This window comes from Ilyonectria robusta (assembly GCF_021365365.1).
Source record: "Ilyonectria robusta strain PMI_751 chromosome Unknown BGZ61scaffold_3, whole genome shotgun sequence".
Lineage (NCBI taxonomy): Eukaryota > Fungi > Ascomycota > Sordariomycetes > Hypocreales > Nectriaceae > Ilyonectria > Ilyonectria robusta.
The window spans coordinates 992,570-1,018,057 of NW_025764437.1; the positions used below are offsets into that span (position 1 = coordinate 992,570).

General features: G+C 54.0%; 7 protein-coding genes across 7 annotated transcripts; 4 read left to right on the plus strand and 3 right to left on the minus strand.

Annotated features, from left to right (window-relative positions):
- Positions 1 to 3,181: 3,181 nt before the first annotated feature.
- On the plus strand, positions 3,182 to 4,887 carry BGZ61DRAFT_342242 (X-domain of DnaJ-containing-domain-containing protein; the record flags this gene model as incomplete). Its single annotated transcript, XM_046239489.1, has 3 exons — positions 3,182 to 3,287; positions 3,378 to 4,636; positions 4,711 to 4,887. The coding sequence occupies 3 exons, from the start codon at positions 3,182 to 3,184 to the stop codon at positions 4,885 to 4,887; spliced, it is 1,542 nt and encodes a 513-aa protein (XP_046109373.1).
- Positions 4,888 to 5,830: 943 nt separating this feature from the next.
- On the minus strand, positions 5,831 to 8,086 carry BGZ61DRAFT_343248 (uncharacterized protein; the record flags this gene model as incomplete). Its single annotated transcript, XM_046239578.1, has 1 exon — positions 5,831 to 8,086. The coding sequence occupies one exon, from the start codon at positions 8,084 to 8,086 to the stop codon at positions 5,831 to 5,833; it is 2,256 nt and encodes a 751-aa protein (XP_046109374.1).
- A 439-nt stretch (positions 8,087 to 8,525) lies between these two features.
- Positions 8,526 to 11,278, plus strand: BGZ61DRAFT_514017 (uncharacterized protein; the record flags this gene model as incomplete). Its single annotated transcript, XM_046252193.1, has 4 exons — positions 8,526 to 9,348; positions 9,483 to 9,588; positions 9,829 to 9,859; positions 9,935 to 11,278. The coding sequence occupies exons 1-4, from the start codon at positions 8,958 to 8,960 to the stop codon at positions 11,276 to 11,278; spliced, it is 1,872 nt and encodes a 623-aa protein (XP_046109375.1). The 5' UTR covers positions 8,526 to 8,957.
- Positions 11,279 to 11,459: 181 nt separating this feature from the next.
- BGZ61DRAFT_514018 (uncharacterized protein) lies at positions 11,460 to 14,036 on the minus strand (the record flags this gene model as incomplete). The annotated part of the gene is made up of 5 exons (XM_046252194.1): positions 13,946 to 14,036; positions 13,835 to 13,894; positions 13,545 to 13,779; positions 12,452 to 13,496; positions 11,460 to 12,419 (listed from the first exon to the last, which is right to left on the minus strand). Exons 1-5 carry the CDS (start codon positions 13,977 to 13,979, stop codon positions 11,460 to 11,462), a joined length of 2,334 nt encoding a protein of 777 aa, XP_046109376.1. The 5' UTR covers positions 13,980 to 14,036.
- A 2,823-nt stretch (positions 14,037 to 16,859) lies between these two features.
- On the minus strand, positions 16,860 to 18,647 carry BGZ61DRAFT_442783 (major facilitator superfamily domain-containing protein). The gene has a single exon (XM_046244787.1). The coding sequence runs from the start codon at positions 18,491 to 18,493 to the stop codon at positions 16,997 to 16,999; it is 1,497 nt and encodes a 498-aa protein (XP_046109377.1). The 5' UTR covers positions 18,494 to 18,647; the 3' UTR covers positions 16,860 to 16,996.
- Positions 18,644 to 18,962, plus strand: BGZ61DRAFT_442784 (uncharacterized protein). The gene has a single exon (XM_046244788.1). It carries the CDS (start codon positions 18,661 to 18,663, stop codon positions 18,847 to 18,849), a length of 189 nt encoding a protein of 62 aa, XP_046109378.1. The 5' UTR covers positions 18,644 to 18,660; the 3' UTR covers positions 18,850 to 18,962.
- Positions 18,963 to 19,810: 848 nt separating this feature from the next.
- On the plus strand, positions 19,811 to 21,139 carry BGZ61DRAFT_342095 (uncharacterized protein; the record flags this gene model as incomplete). Its single annotated transcript, XM_046239480.1, has 1 exon — positions 19,811 to 21,139. One exon carries the CDS (start codon positions 19,811 to 19,813, stop codon positions 21,137 to 21,139), a length of 1,329 nt encoding a protein of 442 aa, XP_046109379.1.
- Between the last annotated feature and the right edge of the window lie 4,349 nt (positions 21,140 to 25,488).

Here is a 25,488-nt window from a genome sequence, read left to right on the forward strand (position 1 = left end):
AATAAGGCCGCCATGCTATCCGCCGTCACATCAAATCTCGGTCAATGCTGGAATATAGGCTCGGCCCACGCGGAGAATATCCCCGACCCCAGATGTTCTCCAAGCCTGCAGGGTCTGTCCGCCAATTGGCGTGGACATGCAGACGGCCTTCTCTCCTTGTGAATTTCGGCTAAGGCAAGTCTGCATGGACTAACTGGTAAATCACTACCTGTAATGTTGATCAATTCCATCAAGACAAAAACCCCACCGGGTCGACGGCAGGAGCTTGAAGCGCTAGTCACTGATACACTCCTTCGTTATCTTGAGGTCCAACTTCCAACGGGTCCTCATAAGGACCTGATTTTGATCTCGAGCGATGATTAGTCGGATTATGTGGTGCACCTCAGGTATAATAAGGTTGCAATAGTGATGACGGCTCGACTCTCTGAGTCATTAGTCTACTGTGTGAGCCTTCTACCAACCCAATAGATGGATAATTCGGCTCTTATTATTTCACATACGCTCTAGATAAATTGATTAACCGATGTACAAGACCTACTGTATTGCGGAACATACGGCATACTGACCGCGCTAATCTGGGAAGAGAGTTTGTGATCTAACTTAAGGAGCTGAGGTATTTCGGTAGTGGCAATCAAGGCCAAACGCAGCACAGCCCAGACGTTTTGGCTCTGGGCCTTTCCAGCAATTAGCTGTTTGTTGTTGTCAGACCTCTCGAGACTGGACCTTGCAAGCATTCCAGGAAGGGCTCAAGCATTTTCTGATTGTGATAGTACCGATCAGTTAGCATACCGAAGCTCCGAGGCGATGGCTAAAGTGGTGCGAATTGTTTACCAGATGCCAGACGCCCTATCCCCTTGACTGTCGTAAGCCTCCACCTAGGTCTCGGGACCCACGAGACTCCTGCTACAGCTGAGATACCCAGAGTGACATCATATGGTAAGAATCAACCCCGCCGATGTTAAGAGTGTGATGTAGCTCTATGTAGATCTAGGAATTGCTGGGACTTGTGGCACCACGAAAATTAGGTGGGAATCAATGTACCTTTTATTTGATGCTCTCTGCTTGGCTGAGATCCCTACAAGGTACAAAAGTGGAGGCTTACGACAGTCAAAGGGATAGTGGTTGCAGCGCCCACCCTCCTTGTCCTAGCCAACGCGCACTTAACCCGACGGCTAGCGCGCGGCTAGTCTATCTTACCATTCTGACAGAAGCGTGGGTATTGCTAACTACGAAAGCACCTGGCCTCACTTGCATGAGTCGGGGGTCACCGAGCTCAATTGGCTTTCCACTCTACTGCGACTCGTGGGAACGTACAACCTTAACGATGGGCCTCCTGTGAGAGGTCGGCAGGCTCGGCGTCGTGAACTGAGACGCCACGTTCCGCTTGCTCGGTTGGCCGTCTTCATACTACGTAGGTCCAGGCCACCGGGTCGTCGCCCCGTCTTGCCGCAGCCACCGTATCTACGGGTATCTGCTGCTTGAGTCAAGTCGCTTGTGACCCAATATTCTAGCGTTAGCCCTGAATACCCCAGCTGATTCGTCTTCGATGTGATTCCGCCCATGACCATCCGATCTTTCAGATGAGGGGAATGCCTGCACGTAGGGTCGTGGTTGCGTCGTGCATCTGGGGGACGGTAAACCTCCCATATAGCGATATTCGACCCCCATAAAAATGTATGGTGTTTTCCGAGCCGGGCCTCTACACCGCTCAGCCGGATTTATCCCAACCCCACACTCTCTGCTTCAGACTTCGGGAAATTGCGCCTCAATCTTCTCAACATTTGGGAAGCGAGCCAATAAGCGGAATGTGACATCCTGTTGCCACGTCTTCCTCTAGGATGCCTGTTTGCATTGCTGTCATGGCAATGGGTGAAACCCTGGAATGGCTTGCAGGAATGTTTGAAGATTGACATGAAGGTTATGATGCGGCTCTTGTGGTTTAGCAATTCTGCCCGGATTGTGGAGAAGCGCAAGCAACCTGGAGCTCTGTGCCACCAGATGGAATAAGTTGGACGGCCTCACAAGGTAAACTGTCTCGGGCCCTCTGATGAACACCACTGTTCACCGTTAGAGTCTCGGGAATGGAGGCGACCGGCGTTTCAAATTAATCAGCATGAAGTGAATATATATTTAACTTTGTTTCTTGTTTCCCACAGTTTGTATGAGTTGATCGGCGGCCAATGACAAGACTTCGACTGCGAATAACGTTACTATTCTTATCATTTCATAGGAACATAAACACTGCGGCTATGATAAATCACTCCCGGTCCTATGCTTCATGAGACAGCCTTGAGTCCAAAAGTCGCATCAAACAGTCAAAGTGCACTCCATCCCTGAACGGCAATTGGGACTGGGACAGAAATGTATAGAGTGTGAAGACGATTTGAGTTGGATTGAGACACTGGTGGTGTTCAAGAAAGTCGTACTAGACCAGAGTAAAAAAGAGTTGTTATTACTACTACGCAGCGCACGATCCAAAAACTCCCAGGGAGCATCGCTATAGGGATGTAGACTGGGTGGGGAGTCGGGATGATGCCACCAGCTTTGTTAGCGCGGAGCAGGGAGTTGTTGTGGACGCGAATACGACAGCATCGATGGCTGCCTGCGTTGCGAAACTCTCGCAAAGAAACAAAGCCACATGATGCGCAGCTCAAATCTACATGTCCACGGGTCCACGGGTGCGAGAGACGTCATGAAGCGCCGTGACGTATTGGGCAAGATGACCTAATTCTCTGCGCGAGGTGGCAGTCTCGGACTCAGCGAAACCCTGCCCCGCCATTACGTAGGCGCCCTCCCCTCCTTTCAGCTTCTGAGAAAAAAAAACTGCCCCAAGTGGCGGGGGTAAGAGGATCCACGGCTGGGCAACGACGCCCAAGCCCACTGAAGCCGGGAAAACCCCGCCCTAACGCTCAGTGGCTTCCAGTGGCTCATCTGCTGATGTGGCTCTGTGCTACCCTGCTACCGTGCGTGCTACGGCGGGTTGTTGCGTAGGCGTAGCCTTGGCGTGAGACTTGGTTTGGACGCTTTGGGTGACACCCGACGCCATCATTGAACATTCTACTTTTCGACCTTGCAGATATACCTCACCCGCGAGCCTTCTCTCTCCCCCTTCCACCTCCCGTCTCATCCCACGCGGAGACTCTAAGCCCTAGCGACCAGGCCGACACGGCAGATCTCCAAGATGGTCGTCGATACCGCCTATTACGATGCGTTGGGCGTCGCGCCCACAGCCACCGAGCTGGAAATCAAGAAGGCCTATCGCAAGATGGCCATCGTCCACCACCCAGGTGAGTTCCTCTAACTCCATGCCTAGGCTCTCCGATCAGCGGGCATGGTTGGAATGCAACTCGTCGAGGCTAACTGAGAGCCCCTCGCAGACAAGAACCCCAACGATCCCACCGCCCACGAAAAGTTCCAGACCATCGGCGAAGCCTACCAGGTCCTATCGGACCCCGACCTACGCAAGGCCTACGATAAGTTCGGAAAGGATCATGCGAAGCCTCAGGAGGGTTTCGCCGACCCCGCCGAGTTCTTCACCTCCATCTTTGGCGGCGAAGCCTTCCTCGACTGGATCGGCGAGATCAGTCTCATGAAGGACCTCACGGCCACCATGGACATCACCATGAAGGAGGAGGAGGAAGCGGCGGCGGCTGCTGCTGAAGCTGCGGCTGCTGAGGATGGTGACTTCCCTGGTACCGATGAGGCCTTGAAGCAGAGCATGAAGGATCAGGGCGCCGCACCGCCCGCAGGCCCTTCGGCACCACCCCCGCCCACCGTCGTGGTCGAGGAGGAGAAGTCGTCCGAGAAACCCCATACCGCCGCCGTTCCCGGAGGCGTTGCCGATGCGCCGCCGTCGCTTCCCCCTCGATCCCAAGCCACATCCCCCGCCCCTTCGACCGGCTCCGGCAACCGCACCCAGATCCCCCTTCGACCGGCCCTGATGGACAAGTCCCACGAGGATACCGAGGGCGAGCTCTCGGAGGAGGCGCTCAAGCAGAAAGAGAAGAAAAAGGGCAGCCTGTCCAAGGAGCAGCGCGAGCAGTTGGCCGCGTACGAGAGGGAGCGTGCCCGCATCCGCCAGGAGCGTGTCGACAACCTCGTCAGCAAGTTGCTTGACCGATGCAGCGTGTGGACCGAGACGGATAAGGGTGCCGACGTCACCAGGGCGTTCCAGGAGAAGATGCGCCTCGAGGTCGAGGAACTCAAGATGGAGTCGTTCGGCATCGATATCCTGCACGCCATCGGCCAGACCTACGTCTCCAAGGCTTCCACTCTGCTGCGCAGCCAGAAGTTCCTCGGTATTGGTGGCTTTTTCAGCAAGCTGAAGGACAAGGGCACCCTCGTAAAGGAGACTTGGAACACCATCAGCAGCGCCATCGACGCCCAGCAGACCATGGAGGACATGGCCAAGATGGAGGAGAAGGGTGGCGAGGACTGGACCGACGAGAAGCGCTCCGAGTACGAGCGCCGTGTCACCGGCAAGATCCTCACCGCCGCCTGGAGGGGAAGCAAGTTTGAGATTCAGAGCGTTCTGCGCGAGGTGTGCGACAGCATCCTCAACGATAAGAAGGTTGCCCTTTCCAAGCGGTTAGAGCGCGCCCAGGCCCTGGTTCTCATTGGAGATATCCTGAACAAGGTACGTTACATTACAATACACCGTGCCCAATGGGGCTTCCATCCGAACATATGAACTGACTCTTTTACTTTCAGGCCGAGAGATCCCCGGAGGAAGAGGGCGACTACCTCGTCTTCGAGCAGCTCGTCGCCGAGGCTGCTATTAAGAAGGACAAGGACGAGGAGGGTAAGAAGAAGAAAGACCACAAGAGCCGCCACAAGAAGGAGGCGGAGGACGTGGCCGCTGATGCGCCCAACGTGCCCAAGGCTTAAGGAGGAAAAGTGATGAGCGATGGCTGAACTATAACGCAATGGGGTATATTAGGGAACGTGAGATACGACGATGGCTGTCGGAAGGAGACGACATAGAAAGCGATGCGAGACACAAACGGCCGGCGACGATTTTAGACATAATTCTCATGACCCCATTCCCCCCTTATATCATGATTCCCCAACCCATTCCTGTGTTCAGGGCCTCACTAGCTACGGCATCAAAGCAGAGGCGTCAACAGACATCAAACAAAATCACAAGCACAGGTTGACTCTAACATGTCTTTGATATTTCTCTCGTGGGGTCTATCCACAAATTCCCACAGTCTCTACCAGTTATCTCTTTAAGAGCAAGCACGGGAGCCATCTGATTGATATCCATATCACCTCCTCTTTGAAAATCCCGCCAATCACCCTTTCCGTTCTTTTTCTGACTCGCCGGTACGTGAATTATCACGGGGTATCTGTTATACAAATCCGAAAACCAAATACACAAATGAAAAAGCGAAAGAAAGCGAAAGAAAGCTATAAAAAAACGCCCCAGTGATAGGGCTCCAATCCATATCCGACCCGCTTCTCGATCAGTGAAACAAAAGACGATAACCTCCGTCCTGGTCATTATAGGCATGTGACTTGATGAGATTCGGGAGAAAGGAAACGGTAGCGTGGTGGGCAGCGGCGTCGCTGAGGGGAAGTGGAGAAGAAAAAAAGAGAAAAAAGAGAGAAAACGCCTGTCGTCCAACGCCCAGTATGCATGTGGCCCCCCTTTTGTTTATGCGTATGTGTATGTAGTGCGTGTGCCATGCGTGTATGGTCGGTTGGCTAGTTGGTGGTGATAAGTTGTAAGGGGGAAGCCGGGAGTGGTGATTGTGTACGGCTACAGGCCGCCGTCGGTCGTTAGTATTCAAGACTGCGGGTGGCTTTGGATCGATGGGAGCAATCCCAGTCACATTCCTTCGGCCTGGAGTTCAATGCCGCTGTCACGGTCCTGGGAGCTCTTTTCCCACGGCGGTGGCGGTTCTAACCTAGCGTCTATACTCTCGAGTAGCTGGTCATCCTCTAGTAGCTGGTCATCATCCTCTAGCAGTTGGTCATCCAAATGAGATGCATCGTCCAGATGAGATGCATCGTCGAAATGAGATGCGTCGTCGAAATGAGATGCATCGTCGAGATGAGATGCATCGTCTTCGTCCGGAGGTAATAGCACGTGGCCACCAAAGTCAACGTCGGATACGCGAACGCTGTATTCGAGCGCTTTCTGGCCCTCCTTGATGAGAACTTCTGTCCAATTGAGGCAACGCTTAAGGCTTTGGTTGATTTTCTGGCTATCAACGAGGAGTTCCTGGTGCTTGGTGAGGTCAAGCTGTAAGCGACGCTCGTCTCGATTCCGTCGAATTGTCAGCTTCTCATTGGATTCGAGAGGATCAGATGAGAGATCGAGACTTTCGAGGTCCGAATCGTCAAGGGAGTCCGGTTCTTCTTCTTCTGACATGAACGATTCCTCCTCCTCGCTTAGGTCGGGGAGGTTGACTTGAATATCGGGGAGTGTTGTGGATGGGACTCGGCTAGAGGCTGCTGAGGCAAGAGACATGCGAGACATGCGTTTAAACCTGCGAATTTCGGCTGTCTGCTTTCGTAGTTGTCTCTCAAGAGTTCGGTTGATGGCTTCGAGCGAACCGTTTCTGATTTCGAGGTCCTGGACCTTGCGCTCTCTCCGGGCCTTGGTCACCACATCATTCACAGGGTCCGGGGGGTGTGTCGACTTTGTCGGGCTCTGGACTTCTGGAGATGAGTCCTCATCATTCTCCTCGGTGAAGTCCTCGACAGCTTGGAGGATGGATGCCATGGTCATAGCTGGCTGGACCACAATAGGGCTCGCAGGGGGAGACGACGGTTCAGAGGGTTGTTGAGGCGGCGAGACTGGCATCCTGGGAGAGTGTAGCGAGTCGATGGTAGGGACACTCACGGTCCTCGAATGGCCCCTTGACCTGGGGGCCGAATCAGTGCTGATTCGCCTCTTCGTATTGGCGCTCGAAGAGGGTGCCAGAGGGGGCGGTGAAGCTAACGGAGGTCTGCTGTTTAGGCCGGGTGTTGTCGTGTTTTTTAGGATTGGCGGAGGTTGTTGGAGTATCTTTGTTGGAGACATTGGTCGTTGAGGCACACAGTGCCCAGGGCCAGTAGCTGAGCTGCTCGTGCTCGGGCGTCCAGCCGCCACCCTCGAGCTTGAGCTAGACGACGGGCCAGAGGATTGGAGACTTGTTTTCGAAGATATCTCGGGAGTGCCGCTGGCGTAAAAGAACTTGGAGGTTGCGGGTTCAGGAGGCGTTGCCAGCATCGGGGCGAAGGCTGGCTTCACGGGAGGACTCATGGCCCTTTTGGGTTCGGCGGTGGCCCCATTCGCATAGAAGAAAGTCTTGGACGACTTCGTGGCAGCGGTGGAGGGCCGGGAAGGTGGTTGCTGGACAGGCCGGGCCTCGCTGGCGTAGAAGAACTTGGAGTCTACAGAGTCTCCTGGAGAATCAGCCGCGGCAAGAGACTGTCTTCCGCCGTCAATTGCCAAAGTTGCTCGTGGGTCCCAGCCATCGTGGCCTCGCTCCGGGTTTGGGGTGCCATTAGGTGTGGTGTTTGTGCTCTCGCCACGGCTCTGGCGGCCACCGGAGCGAGGAGTGAGAGAGTTTACGAAGCCGTCATCTCGATTCTGTGTCGACCGTCGTCCAAGGGGGGGAGCTACCGCAAGGCCCTTGGCAGCAATCTTAGGCGTAAGGGGCGTTCGTCCGACATTCTTGAGAGCAGCGGCGCTTAGCTGTGGGGGCCGGGGCCTGGAGTCGCCCGGCGGCATTTTGGAGGCGCTCGAGGAGGATGAGCGTGTCGTGGTCGTAGTTAATGCCAGGACATGTTGCTGCTGCTTGTGTTCGTGGAAGCCGAGCGGCGGCGAGCGAGAGTCGGAGGAGATGACGGGGGCGGAGGGGAACCGAGCGCGGATCTGAGGTGTGGCCGTTACGGGCGACTTCGGTGACTTGGCAGCGGGGAAACGCTTTGTGTTGTTGGCAGAGGAGGCGGAGAGCGATCTGGCGGACGGTGTGGCGGAGCGGCCGTTGTGGGAGGTGAGGGCGGGAACGGGAGATCGCGAGGAGGGTGTGTCGAAGGACGAGGCCGAAGTTGAGTTGTTGATGTTGATGGCCGATGAGTTGAGAGTGCGCATCCTGACGACGGGGCACGGGGACGGGAGCACGGAGACGTGCGCAGTCCCGAATTTGATAGGCGTGTTTTTACTGGCTAGCCGGCATGGCTGGGGGGGAACAATTTTAAGTTAGGGGGAGATCCCCTGGAGCCATAGAGGGATTTCCCGCTGAGGCGCTGAAGGGCGCTGGAGGATAGCGGGCGTTAGTGACCCGGGGGCTTGGAGGCCGGGAGTGTGGCGCTGGCACAGGCGGAAGGAAAAAAATACTGGAGTCGTAGCGGGGTGGGCGGTGAGAGATAGACTGGCGGGAGTGCGGATGTATCAAGGGCCGGTGGGCAATTGCAAGACTCCTCCAGGGACAAGAAATATCACAGCAGAGGGCAGAGGCACGAGAGCGGCAGAAAAGAGGAAGAGGACCGGAAGGCGGAGGAGAGCACGAGGGAGACGAGGGGATTTGAATGCTGGATGCCCGGGCAAAAAAGGGACAAAAAGGATGGAGCCCATGCCTCGCCTTGACCTTTGACCGCCATTGACAAGGTCGAGCAAACCCACATCTCACATCCGCGCGCCCACACAAAGCGAACAAACCACACAAACTGCAGCATCCGCGCCCACAATCCATGGCGGGCTGGCGGCCGAGTCGCTGGGCCCCTGCCATGCGAGGCCAGCCCCGGCCGTGCCATGTCATCCTCCATCATCTGCCCAGGGATGCGGACGGGGGACGGGTTCACGCATGTTTTAGGGGCGTTCCCGGGAGCAGATGGATAATTACAGCCAGCTGATGCTATCGACGACGCAGCATGATGATGTCTGGGAATGGGAAACCCAGCTGTGTCTCGCAAGGTCATCCGGGCACGCATTGATTCATTTGGTTTGGCGGGGATGACTCGGAATGGACTGGACAACAACAAACAACAGCACAACTGAGACCCGACCATGGCTCATGGTTGCCCAATTCCGCCGTCTTGTGCCGGTGCATCTGGCATTCCGTCCCTATTCTGCAAGGTCCGTGTCGACGTGGTCCTGGTCCACCCTTGATGCGGTTCGCGAGCCCAACCAAACTATTCAATTGCTTCCCAATGCCGAGTTCATGGCCGTCATCTCTGCTGATTGCCCGTTCATGCCGTCCGCCTCGACAGCTCGCAATCTCGACTCCACAGTCCAGTGGGTGCTCCCGGCGGCCCCTTGGTTCCATCGTCCTCCCTGGAAGATGCTTGGAACGATCCACACATGGAGTCTCGTCCCGGGATTCACTCGAGACGGCCACCACCCGTCGATCGCCGGTGTGGCATGACACCGCCAGCGCCGCCGGCGCCGCCAGCGCCACCGAGTCCACGCCACCACCCACACTTGCGTGACCGAGTCTCAGCTCGCAGCCTCTTGTTAGTGAGCCAACTTGTGAAAAGAAATTGTCTAGGAAGAAAAAACAAAACCACACGCTGCGGACTCGTGAGACCCGGGGGCAGACGGAGCTTTGTTAAGCCATCATGCCAAATTAGAGAGGACCACTGCGCACATACTCGGTGAGTCGCCAAAACAGGGGTCCAAAAATAACCTCCCCCGCCAAATTTGACATCCGTTATCGACAGCGGTCGACAATCAATCTTGGCACAGGCGCTGGCACGCAAACCTACACTGGCTCCAGGCACTGAAAAAGCCGGCCAGCCAGCGCCGGCGCCTTGAATTTCAGGGCTCCCGGAGTCCCGGTCTCTCGGCCTCCAGCGCGTCTCACAGCCACTTGCCCGCTGACATATCCGTGCAAGATATGACGCACCGGGACGCCGGGCACTAGCGGTACGTAGCACAAAGTTCACAACCCGTCCATCTCAAGACGCCGCAGCAGTGGCTCGATGATCCTGCAACCACCAGTCCACAACCCACCGCGCGATCCCGCATCGACGTTCCGACAGCAGCCCCCCAGCGAACTCTCCCAGCGTCTCCAGGCGTCCGTCCAGCGCCCAGACCCCCTGGGATCTGAGCCTGACCTTCGCTTGCTGCCCTTCTGCGCTCCCAGATCCCTCAGCTCGATTTCCCCCGCGCCCATCGCCCATCGCCTCGTCCGTCGCCATGGGCATCGTGGGGATATCGCTTATCGTCGCCTCCGTCGTCTGGGTCATCCTCCGCCCGCCCCCGTGGCTGACTCCCCTCCAGGTGCTGTTGCGCTGGAAGGGCGCAGGCGCAATCACTGGCTCTGACGCAAAAGCAAAGGCCGATGACCGTGATCAAGGGTCACATCACGGGGTAGAACCGGGTCGACGGGCTGAACCGGGCACTCAGCTCAAGAACCGAACCACGCCTGCCTCGTCCGACCGTGACCAACATCAACGCCAGGTACCTCTCGGCCGTCGCGATGGCTCTTCAGCCTCCTCCACACAGCTACGCGATGCTGTCTCCATGCCGCCGCCGCCTCCGCCCTTCATCCAACCTCCAACCCTCATCGAACCCCCGACCATCACCGAACCTGACGAACAAACCACCCCGAAGGCCACCCCAGCAAGTGTACCCTCGATCCTCGTACCCAGCTTTTCCCTCGACAATGTCCCTCTCAGTTCCACTCCCAGCCGGCCGACCGCTGCTGCTCTCGCTCGGGCCCCCGGTGCTCAAGGCCCCACTCTCTATGCCACCGCTCCGACATCCCTAGGCTCCATGATGCCCCCTCCTCCGGCCCCCGGACGCATGCCACCACCGGCCGGCCGTCCCCCGTCCCTCGCCCAGTTCCCGGCCCCCAACTCCGCCCAGCGCGCTCGCGGCCCGACCCCGAACCGTGGTGCTCCCACGTCCTCCGGCCTCGCGCCGCCTCCCTCCCACTCCTCCAAGCCCTCGAAGCCCAATCGCAAGGTCCTCCTCACTCCGGGCCACTCCCCTCTTGACTGGGCTCGCATCTCCGGTCCCAATGCTGACCTCCGTGGCGTTGAACCATCCACATCCTATCTACGAGTCACGCCCTCCATGCTCAAGCGTATGACTGGTCGCAAGGGCAAGGACGCCTGGATGGCCCTCAATGGCAAGGTCTACAACGTCACTCCCTACGCTGACTACCACCCCGGTGGCGTTCCGGAGTTGATGCGCGGCGCGGCTCGGGATGCTACCAAGCTCTTTGGCGAGATCCACCCCTGGGTCAACTACGAAACCATGCTGTCCGCCTGTCTGGTCGGTCTCTTGGTTGAGGAGCCTGAGGGCACCGGGGAGAGCGCGATGGACCAGATGGACTAGACATAATTTACAACTAAGACGTGTAAGAGGTACGTAGACGCCGGGTTGGCATTTATCCGGCATTGAAACCATGATTATTGTGGTATATTAGCACGGCGCCCTTGCGCTCAAGCGTGGGTAGAAACCACCATTTAGATGTACACTAGTTAGAAAGATACCCCGAATTGTAGAGGTCGATCCATTACCGTCTCTTCCCGAACCTAAACTTGAGTTCGTCATCACTCTCGTCGCTGTCCGCAATCGTCGTTATTGGCTTGCGTGCCGGCCGCTGTCTCTTCGGTGGTTGCTCTGCTGCTGGCTCAGGCGCAGTACGTTTGCTCCCCTGGCTAGTCACCCTCGATGACTGGCTCCGAGTGTTACTTTGAGACTGCGAGGCAGATGCTCGTGTTCGCGTTCGTGGCGCGGGCTCCGCTTCTTGGGTCTTGCCGTTGTCATCGTCGCTGCTATCTGAGAGTATAACTCCGACAACTTGCCTCTGGGCAGGCTTCGGGGGAGGAGGTGGAGGTGGTACCGTCGCCGCTGAGCCTTGCGACTCGAGACCGGAAGGCTGGCTTGTCTGTTTCTTTTTGCCATAGCTGTCTTCGTCCTCGAGCCAGTAATCATCACCCACGCCAAACTCCTTGTTCTTCACTTCTGTCAAGGCCACGATGACCCTTGCGGGTGGTCTTCCAGTCGTCTCTCCACGCTTCCGGAATTTCTTGAAGTTCTGCATGCCGTTCCATTTCGGGTTCCATCGGCCGTTCAAAACGTCTTGCTCCCGCGACCTAGTTTGTGAGGCCGGGGCCCGCACTTCAATTTCCTCCACGATGTTGAGCCGGCGAATTTCAGCAAGATCGACATCATCGGGGAGGTTGGCCAAATCCTCTTTCTCTGCCCGAGCTCTGGCTTCCTCCTGTTCTCGATTTTGTGCCGCCATCGCCAGAATGTCAAATTCTTTCTTGATCTTCTTCTTTGGCTCTGGTTGCGCGGTCTCAGCAGCCTCCTCGGGTTCTGGAGTGGGTGGATTTAGGTCCTCTCCTCGCTCCAGCCGCTGCCGCTTGAACTTTGCCGCTGCTGGGGCCATACCCTCCATTAGGTCATCTTCTGGGAGGGGAGATGCATGTCGCTTCCTCTGTGATCGTCGGGTGTTCGTTGAAAGTTCCTGGGGGGGGGAGCGTCAGGATCCTGTGATACAAACAGCCCGCCTTCTTCCTCGGCTGGGGGATGGCTTTCAACAACAGGAACCGGCGGCGTATTGTCCATGTCGATGTCTGCGTCATCGTCAAAGCCTGCAAACCGCCTTTTCACTGGTCGCCGAGTTCTACCCCTTCTAGGGGCAGGTTGCGATTCTTGGACAGGTTCGGGTGCTGGCGTTTCTGCTTCAACATCGTGGCTGGCAGTTTGTGGTGCAGGGCCTGGCTGCACACTTGGGGCGGCTCCTTGAGGGTCCTGGGTATTCTGTGTCGACTCGACCTCGAGCGACCGGCGGAGAATGCTCGCGTCCTTGATTAGAATTGCTTCCAAGAACTCGCTCTGTTCGATTGGGCGGTGATCCAATCGCAATGACACTGCCGTGATGAACTCGGTGTACCAGTTGACCCCAGAGCCTTTGGACGGCAAGTATCTGACCAGCACAACACCCTTGCCCTCGCTTCCGTCATCAAAAGCGCCCAGCCCCTTCTCACCTGCAACATGTTTGACATATTGGACGAACTCGTCCACTTCAGTCTGATTGGCGACAACGTCGCCGAGTAAAGCCTTGCCACTACCACTGGTAATTGGCGCTAGGAGGTTGTTGTACTGTGACTTGTCGTAAAATATGAAGGTATACCCATTAAAAATCTCGTTTCTCTCAAGATCGGGACTATATGTCGAGTCTGGGTGCTGCACTGGCTCTCCGCCTCGTGGTGGTAAGTGCTCCATAGCAGTCGGCCAGTGTGCATCAAAATCTTTCTCTAGGGCACTCGATTCGGTAACATCGGCACCCTCAGGTATGGTTGCAGCCTCCACAACTGCATTGAGAAATGTCTCGTTGACGATGTATTTCCCATTAATCAGCGCCTGAAGCCCTTTGGCTGTGTTGCGTTTCTTCGAGACAACATGTGTGGTGGCGCTGGTGAATTCTGTCACGAGTTTAACATCTAGTTGCTCGAACCTCTCCTGAAGTTGCACTAAGGGGTTGGTCTGCATCTCCTTGCTCGTGAAGACAAAGGAGAATACAACTGGGTTCCACGTAATGCTAGGGTCGGTCAGCAAGAGTCCTGGTGTTATGTACGGACATCCTTACCGAAATTTGTTGGGACATTTACCCATAGTAATATCCGCTGACGCTGTCGTGACCTCATATTTCTTGCCCTTGATCTTTTCTCCGTTGACAACAGTCCCAGTTTTAGTCTTCAAGTCCTCGATCGTGAGTGTCGACCGATGCTTGGGGCTCTGCGATCGTCCATCCTCGACCTTATCGACAGTAATCGTCAAGTGTTTCCGGGAAATCGTATTATGTGAGATTGCGAGTTGGCCAGCTGTCAGTGGCATGTTAGCTGTCTAGCGTTTAAATCGTGGTGCTGGGTCGCTCACGCTCTGCGGCGGTCCTGCCGAAGAGGTACGTCTTGCCTGGTCGCAACCACAACCGACGGCCTAAGGAGAGTGTCAGTGGCGGCGGTTATATTCCGAGATTCTCTCTCTTACCATCAAAGGCCTCTTCATTTTCCAAGAGCCACATCTCCGGAGGTCAAAGTACGGCGAAAGGTCGCTCACAGTCATAGAGGAAGAAGCCGATGACGTGAGGTCAGCGTCGCGAACTTTAGTGGGGCCTAGGAGCGCGTCAAAGGAGTAACGCCAGATCACGTGGCACCCAAACTGACATTTGTGAGAGACACCATGCTGAATGCCAACTTACCAAGGTATGAATTGGTTTCTCGAGGTGCTCAGACTGTATGTCCTCGTATCCTTCATAATAACTTTGCATAGGTATACCAAGGTTCGAAGAGTGTGGAGTACCAACTCCTTCACAGGGTTATGCGAAACTGACTTTACTCTGTGCCAGCCGGGTTCGCGTGGCCGTGATTCATCTTGTCGGGGAAACCAATAAATTCCTCGCTCGAGTTCGATCCAAAATTTGTCTATCCCAACCCAGATCGTCCTCTAGGCTCGCGGGAATACCGCTTCGGATACAACAGCGACGGCGAGTGTGGATGCCTTGCCAGAGCTGCCTCGTACGGCCTTGCGCTAGTCAAGCATTTATGCATCATTGACTTCCGAATTCAAAGACTCCCAGGACTTCTTCCGCTCAAACAGCGGACGTGAACTTCTTGACAGTTCTGGCAGATTCCTCGAAATCGGCTCTTGGGGCAAGGTATGGCACGTGGACTACGTTGTGCCCGGGTCGAAAGTAATCAGCTAGACTGATCCTTACGCTTTTGCAGAACACTTAAAGGGGGCCTGAAACTGTGTCTACGATGGGCCAGATATTGGCGTCCTGGCTTACGAGGCATGGACTTGAACCTCTAAGAGGTACACGCAATGGCGGCGCTTGGTACTTGCTTTGGAAAGGCGAGTGACGCGGAGACGCCGCCAGATTCATATATTTTCCAAGTAAGCTCGCATCTCACTGAAGTCAAGGACAATATGTGGGAAATATAACACCCCGAGAGAACTGCGCGGTGCCAATAGGCAGCGAAATGCCGTTGTCCATTGTGTCCCTGCAGCAATCATATCTGGTTGATAAGTGCGGTCTAATTGCTTCGCAATACTTGCACCACAATTATCCACGGAAGTCAATGAGTGTTTTAATTTAAGGGATATATTGATCGTCAGGAAAGGCTGGAAAGATGTGTACGTCCACGTCCGAATCTCGAATCAAGATGAGGAATGGTGACCGGGTATGTTCCTTGAGCCTGGATAACCATGCTAGCCTCGGGCCCCTTTATTGAATCCACTTCCCGGATCTTGAACCGCTCACTCCAGTGCCCACAGTCGTGACCGCAGCATCGACCTTCCTGAGGTAAGCCACGGCAGGACCGAAGTGGGACGCATCCATGACGTCTTCCGGCCCCGAGTAGAGGGCACGTCGCCAAAGGGCGTACAGTGGAGCTAGTGGCGACGGTGAGAATCGTCTTAGTGGACGTGGTCAGGTTCGGGTCTCCGTTGCATGCAAGCGACTCAGAGTCGACGTCAGTGAGGGGGCCGTCATAGGAAAGGGTTCGGACATTGTAGGAGATCTCATTGTCAACATCAACTTCGAATGAGAGAAAGATCGTGTGGGCGTTGGTCACACCAACTGCAATTAGGAAGAAAGACAGCTTCATGGTGGCGATCTATCGTAGTTGTGAGTATAAAAGTTGTGTGTTTGAGGAATCTGTAGTAGCCGGGTAGAGTCATGCTCGGCCACCTGGACAATTCCCAGATATCTTACAAAACCATACATCCCTTTCTTCATCCTGGTCTTTTGGGGGCTATTAATTGTTTCCGTTAGGCTGTCCAAAAGCCGCTCGAGGAGATCCAGGGGATTCTTGAATAAAGTAGTGAATATTTCCTATCTGGGAAACTCATTCCGTCGCCGGCCAAAGTCAATTTCTATGAGAGAGGCAAAGAGTTAGGTCGGCCGTGTTGCTAGCCGTGGCGTCAGCCGTGCGTCAGTCCTTCTTCCGTGCTTCCCCAATCGTGCAATATTAATCAACTTTACAGAACCGTCAAGTGTCCAAAGTGAGGGAGATGACGAATGGGGCGGAGGCTGGGACCTCCGAGCCCAGTAAACCCGAGTTGGAGGTAAAGTATCGTCCCACGCAGATAACGCTTGCTCTAATGCCATCTTTATGTAGCCAGGCTCTAAGGAGGTACGCTCTAGCACCCCCATGATCCATTCGAAATCATTTGCACACATAGTAATGCCAGCACCTTGAGGACCATATAGAGACAGGAGAAATGGTGACATCACCCCGGGTGTAGAAGGCAGCCCGATAACCGAATTTGAGGGTTAGAACGAGAGAAGTGAGTTGTGTTTTGCCCGTTTACCCTTTATGCATCAGTGTTTCTAGTCTAGTTGTAGAAGCAACTTACGTGAATGGATCACGTTGATAGAGTCCATCTTGGGGACTTGTACTGACAATTTATTTTAGACTCTTCTCCAGAAGTTCGGGGTGTCGATCTTATCCTCAAATAATAAGTTTTGCCATGACACGATGGAATTTTGGGAACATTGGAGGATGGGAACAGGGTCTTTGGGTGGACTTGGTGGGGAGTTTGATGTGAAAGAGTTGAAGGACATCAGGGCCGTCTGGGTAGGCTCAGGGATATCGCATTGACGACAATGGCAAAGTGGAATTAACACTCCACTAATGCATAGTGCAACTGACACCTATAATATATGGCAAAGGTCGAGTGGAAACTTTATCAGGAAGCACTGTATCAAGTATTCCCAGATGATAGCATGCCTGTTCCATGACCCGGTCTAACCTGGGTTGACTTATCCGTCCCTAACTTGCTATTAGCGGACCCGCGTTCTTACTAACAAATTATGTCTGTTGAATTTATGTATCTGGCCCTATGCATGCAAGTATAAGGATTCAGATACAAGAGGAAGGGGATGGAAGGTCTTATAACTTTAGAGAACTAATTATTATTTATTTCTCATCAAAATAACTATTTATTTTATGTATTAGGTGTTATGTATTACCTAAACATTCAGGGTAATTTGGTGTGCTTATTCCCAGTTTTCATTCAGACCTTCATCCGTATCATTCAGACTCTTCCAGGCTTCCCACACTCAGCAAACATCCGTTTTCGCCCTACCATTTTGCTCTTGACACTGACAACCTCGCTGTTGGCAGTCATGACTCGGTCGATATTCTCGGGCGCTTGGTGCGTCACTCGAGCAACTTCGGCGATTTCACCAATCTTCCATCCCCGCAGCACAACCAAACACATTGTAGCCACAATGTACATGAAGCCGACAAATAGCTGGGCGCCTATGTACTTGCCCGTTTTCGCCACGATTTCCAAAGCAATGGGCTCACTGAAAGTACACGGTAGTACAATGACCAACCAAACGAGATTGAGAGCAGAAGGGACATCCGCCAAGCCAACCACTTCGGCCGTGACTGGGGCGATGGTCGCCCAGAAGGTGCCGCCCACAGCACCGCCGATAATAGTGAATAAGATCAGAACTCCGTAGACATTGCCGTTGATCCAGAGGGCAAAGACAAAGATTGCGGCCATGAATGTTGTCAGACAAGCCATGTTGATACGACCAGTCCTATCACTAAAGTACCCGATGAATGGTCGGCCAAAAGCCTGGCCCAAATTGAAGATGGCGCTGACAAGAGCGGCCTGCGAGGAATTGAGCCCGACTTCGTTAGCATAGTTTGCCAAGCTGAAGATGAGCACGATATAAGCTAGCATACTGAACCACGCATAGCCGAGCAGCAAGAGGTACTCGACACGCTTGAACAGGGCAGTGTCAAATGCTACTTGGCGGGAGCCAATGATCTTGTTACGATCTTTGACTAGAAGGGTGCAGATGGTGTTGACGACAAAGACAAGAATGCCGAGGATCCGAAATGCCCATGCAAGGCCGAGGTTCCTAATCATGGCGCCACTGGCAAACGAATAGAGGAGTCCGCCAAGGCCGGATCCTGCAGCTGAGATGCCATTGGCCAAAGATCGGCGGGTTGTGAACCACTGGGGAACGATGCCAACACTTGGAACGAAGAGGAATCCCATCCCAATGCCAAAGAGGACGCCCTGGGTGAGAAAAAGGTGCCAGATCCTGTGGGCGAAACTGGCACAGATCAGGCTGGCGGTTTCAAGGACAACGCCGATGAACAGAGTTCGTCTGGTACCGAGCTCGCGGACGGCAATGGTGGCAAGAGGGGATATGAGGAGGGCGGAGCTGACACTCAGTGAGCCAATGAAGGCGTACTCGAGGGATGTGGCGCCAGGGAAGGTGTTGTTCTTCAGGTAGTAAGCAAGGAACACACCATAACTGGAGTTGAGGCCCCAAGTATGTGCGTTGATGGTTGCGACACTAGCTGTGCAAACCCAACCATAGCCTCCGTTGGGCGGGGGGGGAGGTCCATTGTCTTGGGCAGGGGATCCCTCGTCAAGGTCGGAAGGCGAGCCTCGGTTATCGGTTGTTCGAATGGCGGTTATTGCATCTCCATCGTTCAAGGTTGACGTGTCTGGGCTGCCGGAGTCGCGTTCGGGGTACCGATCCGCCAAATCTCGTTTCTCGTCCATTTCACCTCTCTGAAGAAGCAATTGGCCAGAGGTGTTCCAAGCTTTGGCAGGGAATCCTAAGACGGCGGAGGATAATACCGTGGGAGACAACCGGTGAGGATGGTGATAGACGCCTTGGTGAGCGGAGGTGAAAGGATGAAATGCCTAAACAGATAGAAATTCTCCTTATGACTGACATGACGGCGGGCCCCAGATTTTTTATCCCAGGCCGGCAAGTGACCCCGGTTCTGGGTGGATGCTGGTCGGTTCGGGGAGGGCGCTGGGCCACTTTTCCTCCATTATCGAGTGGATGGATCATCGAATCATCGACCCCGAGGATCGGAAATGGTGTCGGGGATAGCACGGAGCGTCGTTAGTTCGGTTTTCTCGGTTGGCGTCGCATCAGCCTCCCGACGTTCCCTGGGTGGCTTGAGGAAGCCGAGGAGAGGAGAGGAGAGGAGAGGGGGAGCCGCACGATGAGGGCATCATGACATGACGGATACATTGACCAGACGCTGAAGAGACATTGATTGAAGAGTCTCACAATCCACGTGGAAGAACGGCCTCCCGCAAGTCCCGTCACAATCCATGTCTTTGGAGAGCCAACCGCGTCTGCAACGTGGATTTGTAAGGTTTAGCTGCGGTTCCTGTTCATAGTCCGGGGATAAAGCGGGGGCGTTGCCTTCCGTAGGCGTCACGTTCTCTCAGGATTCGGCCAACCAACCAAACCAGCCAACCACATCACAAACCTTTCCACGCCACGCCTCCAAACCGCGGAACCACTAACGAACTGCATGCGCCAACCCAACCCAACCGGCTGACGCACTTATTAGCGTCGGCTATTGCATTGTTCAGGAAGGAATCTGTGTTTTTAGCACCGTGGCACGGTCCTCATGATTGAGCAAAGGACAAGGTCTCCTAGCCTTTGATTGGACCTCAATAGAAGCCCCAAACTTGGCCGTCGCTCGATTCTACCATGACAAAGTACTCAGAGTGGCTAACTCAGAATTCCAACATATGGCGTCAAGACAAGATGGGAGAGAAGTGGTACTAACCACCCAGGTTTCATGCGACTTTGCCGCCACCCAAGACCACTTTTGCTATAGATCATCATGTCCCAAGCAACTGGTCCTGAATATCCAAACACCTTGCAATGAACACATGAACCATGTCTTGTTCTGCAATCATCTGGATTCGGGTGAGTGCCTCAATATGTCTATACCTTCGCCAATGCAGTCACCAGGTTACTACCAACTCTTTCCCTCCCATCTCTTCTATACCCCTCAATTCTCATAATCCATCTAGCATTGGCCTTCTCAGCGGACCATCACTCTCGCCATGGAGGCCAACTCCTCTTCGACGGGCCACTTCGCTGCCCTCATTGCCTTCGTGGTTCTGGTCTCTTTCCGATATTGTCGCCTTATGGGGAATCTCATTGGTGCAGTATGCTACCATCCGTTCCCAATTCCTGCCCACCCTGCCATCACTCATCGAGATTGTACCGTCATCATGCCCATCGTCGACCTCGACAACCCGCATCTGGAGCAGTGTATTCGCTCAATCTTGAGCAACCGCGTCTATGCACTCATCCTCGTCACCGTGGGCAGAAATCGCCGAAATCGTCTCTACGATGTCATCCGTGAGCTTCGGCTTGAGTTCCCTAGTACCGGAATTCACGTTGGTGCAGTGCCACAGGCTAACAAGCGCTCCCAGATCGCACACGCCATTCCGCAACTGACGACTGGTATTACAATCCTCGCCGACGATCGTGTCTTCTGGCATGAGCGGTTCTTGACTGCTGCACTCGCCCCCTTTACTAACGAGGCTGTTGGCGGCGTCTTTACGAACAGGCGTATCCGCCGCGAGGCGACAGGATTTAGTTGGAATTCATTCTGGGGTTTTATTGAAAGTGTGTATGTCTCGAGTCTCAACTACGAGACGCGAGCTACCAATGCCATCGACGGGTCTGTTAAGGTCATCGAAGGCCAGACTGCCCTCTACCGCACAGAGATCATCCAAGCCCCGGAGTTTGTGGAGGCATTCCAGAACGAGTGCTTCTTCTTTGGTAAGTATGGACCTATTGCCGCTGGCGATGATAACTTCATCACTCAGTGGCTCATCCAACACGATTGGCACATTGCGTTTCAGTCAACTACCAACTCATGCGTTGAAGTCCCTACCCGCACCGCCTCGCAGTTCATCGATCACTGCGATCGCCGAGGTCGGAACTCGTGGCGATCCCACGCAACCATGCTCTTCTGTACCCCGAAAGCGTGGAAGCGTTTTCCGTGGGGTGCCTACGCCATTCACCTTTCGGGCCTCTTCAACTTGTCACTCTTCTGCGATGCCGCTTTACTCACATCCTTTGCGTTCACCTGGTATGCAACGGAAGCACCGTGGATGTTTGCAATCCCCGCTGCAGGAATCTTCCTAACCAAGCTGATCAAGCCACTGCCAGTCTTGGTACAAAATCCTCTGGACATGTTCTTCATTCCTGGACTCATCATGTTTGGGTACTTCCACACCCTCCTAGAGCTCAAGACTCTTTTCACCCTCTACGATAGAAGGTGGGGTAGATATGGAGTAGCTGATGTTGAGGAAGGCCCCGATGACGAGATCGGGTGGCTCTGGGGTGAGGGCCACGAGATGCGGATTCTACTCTCCTAGGTCATTCTTGGACAGCCCTCGCTATGGATGATGGTATGTACTAGTTCACTAGGCTTATTGTTTGCCCAATAACTAGTACTTTTAGGTGATAGATTTGATATTTGACAAGTGATACTTCGATATAAGCGCAAATTCTACTTTCTGATCGGATTTGATATACTTCCTGCGACAAAACCATGCCGTGCTACGTAAATCAGACAAATATTGAACATAATGCATAAAATAACGGAAATCATCACTAATACCTTTTAAAGACAACTGCAAATCATTGAATACCTGCTGTATCCATTTACGTGCAGTTTGGATGTCGAGACAAAACAATCTAGGGTAAGTGTCGGTTCACAAAGTGAGAGCAGCTTCGCACATTTGGTGTCACAAACTAGGATCGAAGTTAATGATAAACAGTATAGTAAGTCTAACCTTAACATAATCAAAAAAAAATATCCAACTACTAGTTAAGGGCTTAGGGTTGTGGTAAAGACGTGGTCGAGGAGGCTCAAGGGGTAACACAAATTCAGGGCTGCACACCTAGCTTGATTGATGAGGCATCAGGCCGAAAATGACTGCCATACCGCGTTAAAACCATATTTAAGAATACGAGACTACGTTTGAGCCATGTTAAGACGAACCGGTCTCGAATGCTGGCTTCAAACGATTGAGTTCCAGCGCCGTGGTGTTGCACCTCAGAAGCGTTCAGGGGTAACCACCAAAACCTACCAGTTTCAATGCCACGACGTTGAAATCTACTAGTGGAGCCAGATTCCCGAATACCGAACGAAAAAAAGGGTCTCAGATAAGATCTGGATGGATTCTGGGGCGACCCCGTGGGGATAGTTGCGCCGGCTTCATCTGTGCTCCAGGCATCCACATCGTCCCTGTGGGTATGGGGTAATATCTGAGCTTTATAATGGCGAGATCTCTGCGGCCCATGATCGTGACATTCTCTGGGGATGTGATGGGCCGGGAGTGGGCCAAATGGTCCAGAAACTTCTGAGGTGAGAGTGGCGATGTGTTGTTTGGATGCATCAATCGCCGGCCCACGAGGATTTCATATTTTCAGAAGGGCTTCAAGCATACAATTATTGGGAGTCGTCTTGGAATTTTAATTGTGACTCCAAGTTATAGTCTACATGCCTCTAGGAATATCTTTTAGGGGACTGGACGAGGGGGTCAAGCTGCACATTTCGCAAACTCCCCGTTTGGAAAGGATCATTCTTCCCTCGCTCAAGGGCTGACGGCCTGCGATGACAGATCATCGCTGCAGTAGAGGTACTCTGTTACTTTTTACATCTTCAGGAGTCTTCATCAAGCTGGATAAGGTCTAGGCATGCCCTGACATCAATTTGGTGATGGCCTCAGTGGGAATAGGGGTAAGGCTTGAACAGTGGCCACCAGCGGCCTGCAGCTCCTTACGGGAGCAGAATCTGGCTCTGGAAGGCTGATTACTCCGGCGCAGCGGTGGCGAATCTCGGCATTCAAGTGAGAGCATTTGCCGACTGCGATTTCGTGAGTCTCGGGATCCAAGTCATCCATTGTCGACATCCCGAGCCTGAGATTCTACAGACACCATGATTCTACGCAATAGTCAGTCGATTACGGTGCGGAACCGCAGATTGCATGTTGGTCTTGGTCGCTGGCAACCAGTAGTTCGATTTGTTGATGATCGAGGCCGTTTAAGGGGGCCATTGCAAAGGATGCACACCCGTACTGCCGTTTGTTCCGACGAGGTCTTCCCTGCGAGCCATCCGCAACCCCAACCATTTGGTACAGGCTGAGAGATCAAGCTTAAGAGCAAGGTCGGACAATGTTAATGCAAGCCATGGATAGCCGTGGTCGAGATTTGTCAAAATGGATAGGGGAGTGTTCATCCTGCAGCAGGCGTTGAACGCAGAGCGCTACTCAACGTCGACCACGTCTACCCATCAAGACACTTGTACAGAATGCTCGGTTGAACCGTTTGCAGCCAGACATTGCCATAACCGAGGTTGAGAATATATGGAGTCAGTTGATGTGAGATGTGAGATGTGACCCACGATGATCCACGACGAGATAGATTACATCCCGTCCCGTCTCACCCCAAACCCACGCACGTTCATAAAACATAACCCAGCACTCGGTTCAAAGGAAGTTGCCCGAATGGTCCAATAAGGAAAATTGTCCTTCCTTGCCTAAGCCCCCTGGCTACCGCAGGGAAAACGCAACAGTGACGATGAATGTTTATGGACCGAGGATAACATGCTCACGCCACCCACTGACGAAATCTCGGCCAAAGAGCGGTCGGCAAACAACCCGAGCTAAGTCTTTACTAGCGACTTGGAACGGACCTTTAATCCACCAGAGATTGACGGGGCAGTGGTTTGAGAGCGAGAAAACGAAGACACCGTGTATTTTGGATCCCTTCATATCTCGGGATTCACGGATGCTTGGAGCCGAATTTTACTAGACCTAGTCTCAGTGCACCCTCACAGAGAATCTACTCGAGCGTCCTAAGATTGAAGAATGGCCAAGGGCATTGAATCTCAGGCCAAACCTGAGTGGTTTGGATGCCTACCCATCGATGGTTTGGAGGATTCCTCATTGCAGGCTGCTTGGCCTCCGGGATTTGAAGTCCGGGTATCTCCAAAAGCTCGCATCGGTGTCTGGCGGTGGCTGCATGGGTGGGAGGCTAACGGCAATGTGCGTGGTATTAGCAGATCGCAACCCTGGCCCCTGACCCTTGGCACTTGGCACTTTGCCTCGCGGCTCTTCAAGTCTTGGCTGGCATGGGGCGTATGTTTATGTCCCTGCGCTTGTGCCCGGGTGTGCGTAGTGAGTGCAGCTTCAACGTGACTACTAGCGAAGTCAAAGAGGGCTTTTGTCACAGTCAGAAGAGAACACTCCTGGCGATGGTGAGTAGTTCAGATGGACGCTTTGAACTTGCTCCTCTGTTTTCAGTGCCGGGGCACACCCTAACGCGTGGGCTAATAATGGCAGCAGCCGCAATCGAAATGGCAATGCGGTGACGGACTTCGTTCGGGGAGTGTGACACGGCGATTCCGCTGGCGGAATTGGCTGAGACAATGACGGCGGAGCTGAACTCATACGATAGTGGAGCTTTCTGGGTCCGTCGCCCGTCACCACGCGTGTGGGCTCCTAGCGCTGCCGACAGCGTCGATTCGCACGATCTCTGGAAGAGAGAGAGTGGTGAGAACAAAGCTAGCGCTGACTTGGATAATTATCCCGTTCGAGGCGCAAAATGGGCTGCGGCAGGGGTTGATTGATGAACCTTGTGTTCCGTCGAGGAGTGTCCATGGAGACTGACCAACGCCGGATTCCAAGCGGAACGACCTTAAGAGAAAATATTGAGACGGGAATACGGATAGAGCGATGCGAGTGCGTGTTGGGACATGGTTGGAGACAAGGTTGTTGGTGTGCGTTGTTGGTTGCAGATGTGCAGAAAGGAAACAAGCCGAGATAGAGGCAGAGGGCAGACAGGAGCGATAGCGGGTGGCGGCGCCCAGTGTTCCTGCACCTGCCTGCATTTGAACCCGGGTTGGTACCTGCCCTGGACGCGTCCTGCACCTATCCTGCGCCTTCCCTGCACTGGCTCCGGGCGCAAAATGGGAAACAGGCTCCAAGGAGGCTCCTTGCACCTGTTGTTTCTGGAATACGTTCAGCAGCCCCTTAGTGAGGCGCCTGCATCAAGTGGCGTGGTCGCTAGTTCGTCCCCATTCCCGTCACCTGGAAAGAGCCGCAGCTGCGGCGAACGCCATGGCGGCCCGCCAGCCTGGCTGGACAGAACGCCTCATTCTCGGCGTCATCAACTGGAAATCCGGTCCGATGATGCTGGGCACTGCTACGCTACGTAATGATTCCACCGTGTGACCGTCTCTTAATTGCCTCCCCCAAAACTCCCGACATCGGGGTTTTGGAGAAGGAGGATTGCCCCCAACGAGCCCAACGAGACTGAGGCGTGAAAAATTAGAGGGACAGACCGACAGACCGGCCCTACAAGCGTCATCGCCAAGACGTCGTACCGTACAACCCCTGGCCATGCGGCTCCGTTCGAGAGGGTCCCAGCCGCCAGGTCCCATGTCCGTGTGTTCAAAGAGCCGGAGACCGACCGTTTACCGAGGATAACTTTCAGGCTGTGTCTGTGTCTGTTGACTTCAGGTTTGTATCCAGGACTCCATATCCAGGACTCCAGCTCGCAGGGGTGTCCAGAAGGCCCTCTGGCAAGGGAGGGAGAAAGACACAGACAGATCACGTTGTTCATCTCTCAGGTCTACGAGTTGTGTGTTCCTGCCAAGGGGCAACATTTCTGCAACCTGACAACGGCTTACACGAGTTTTGAGGCGATGGGAAACTCA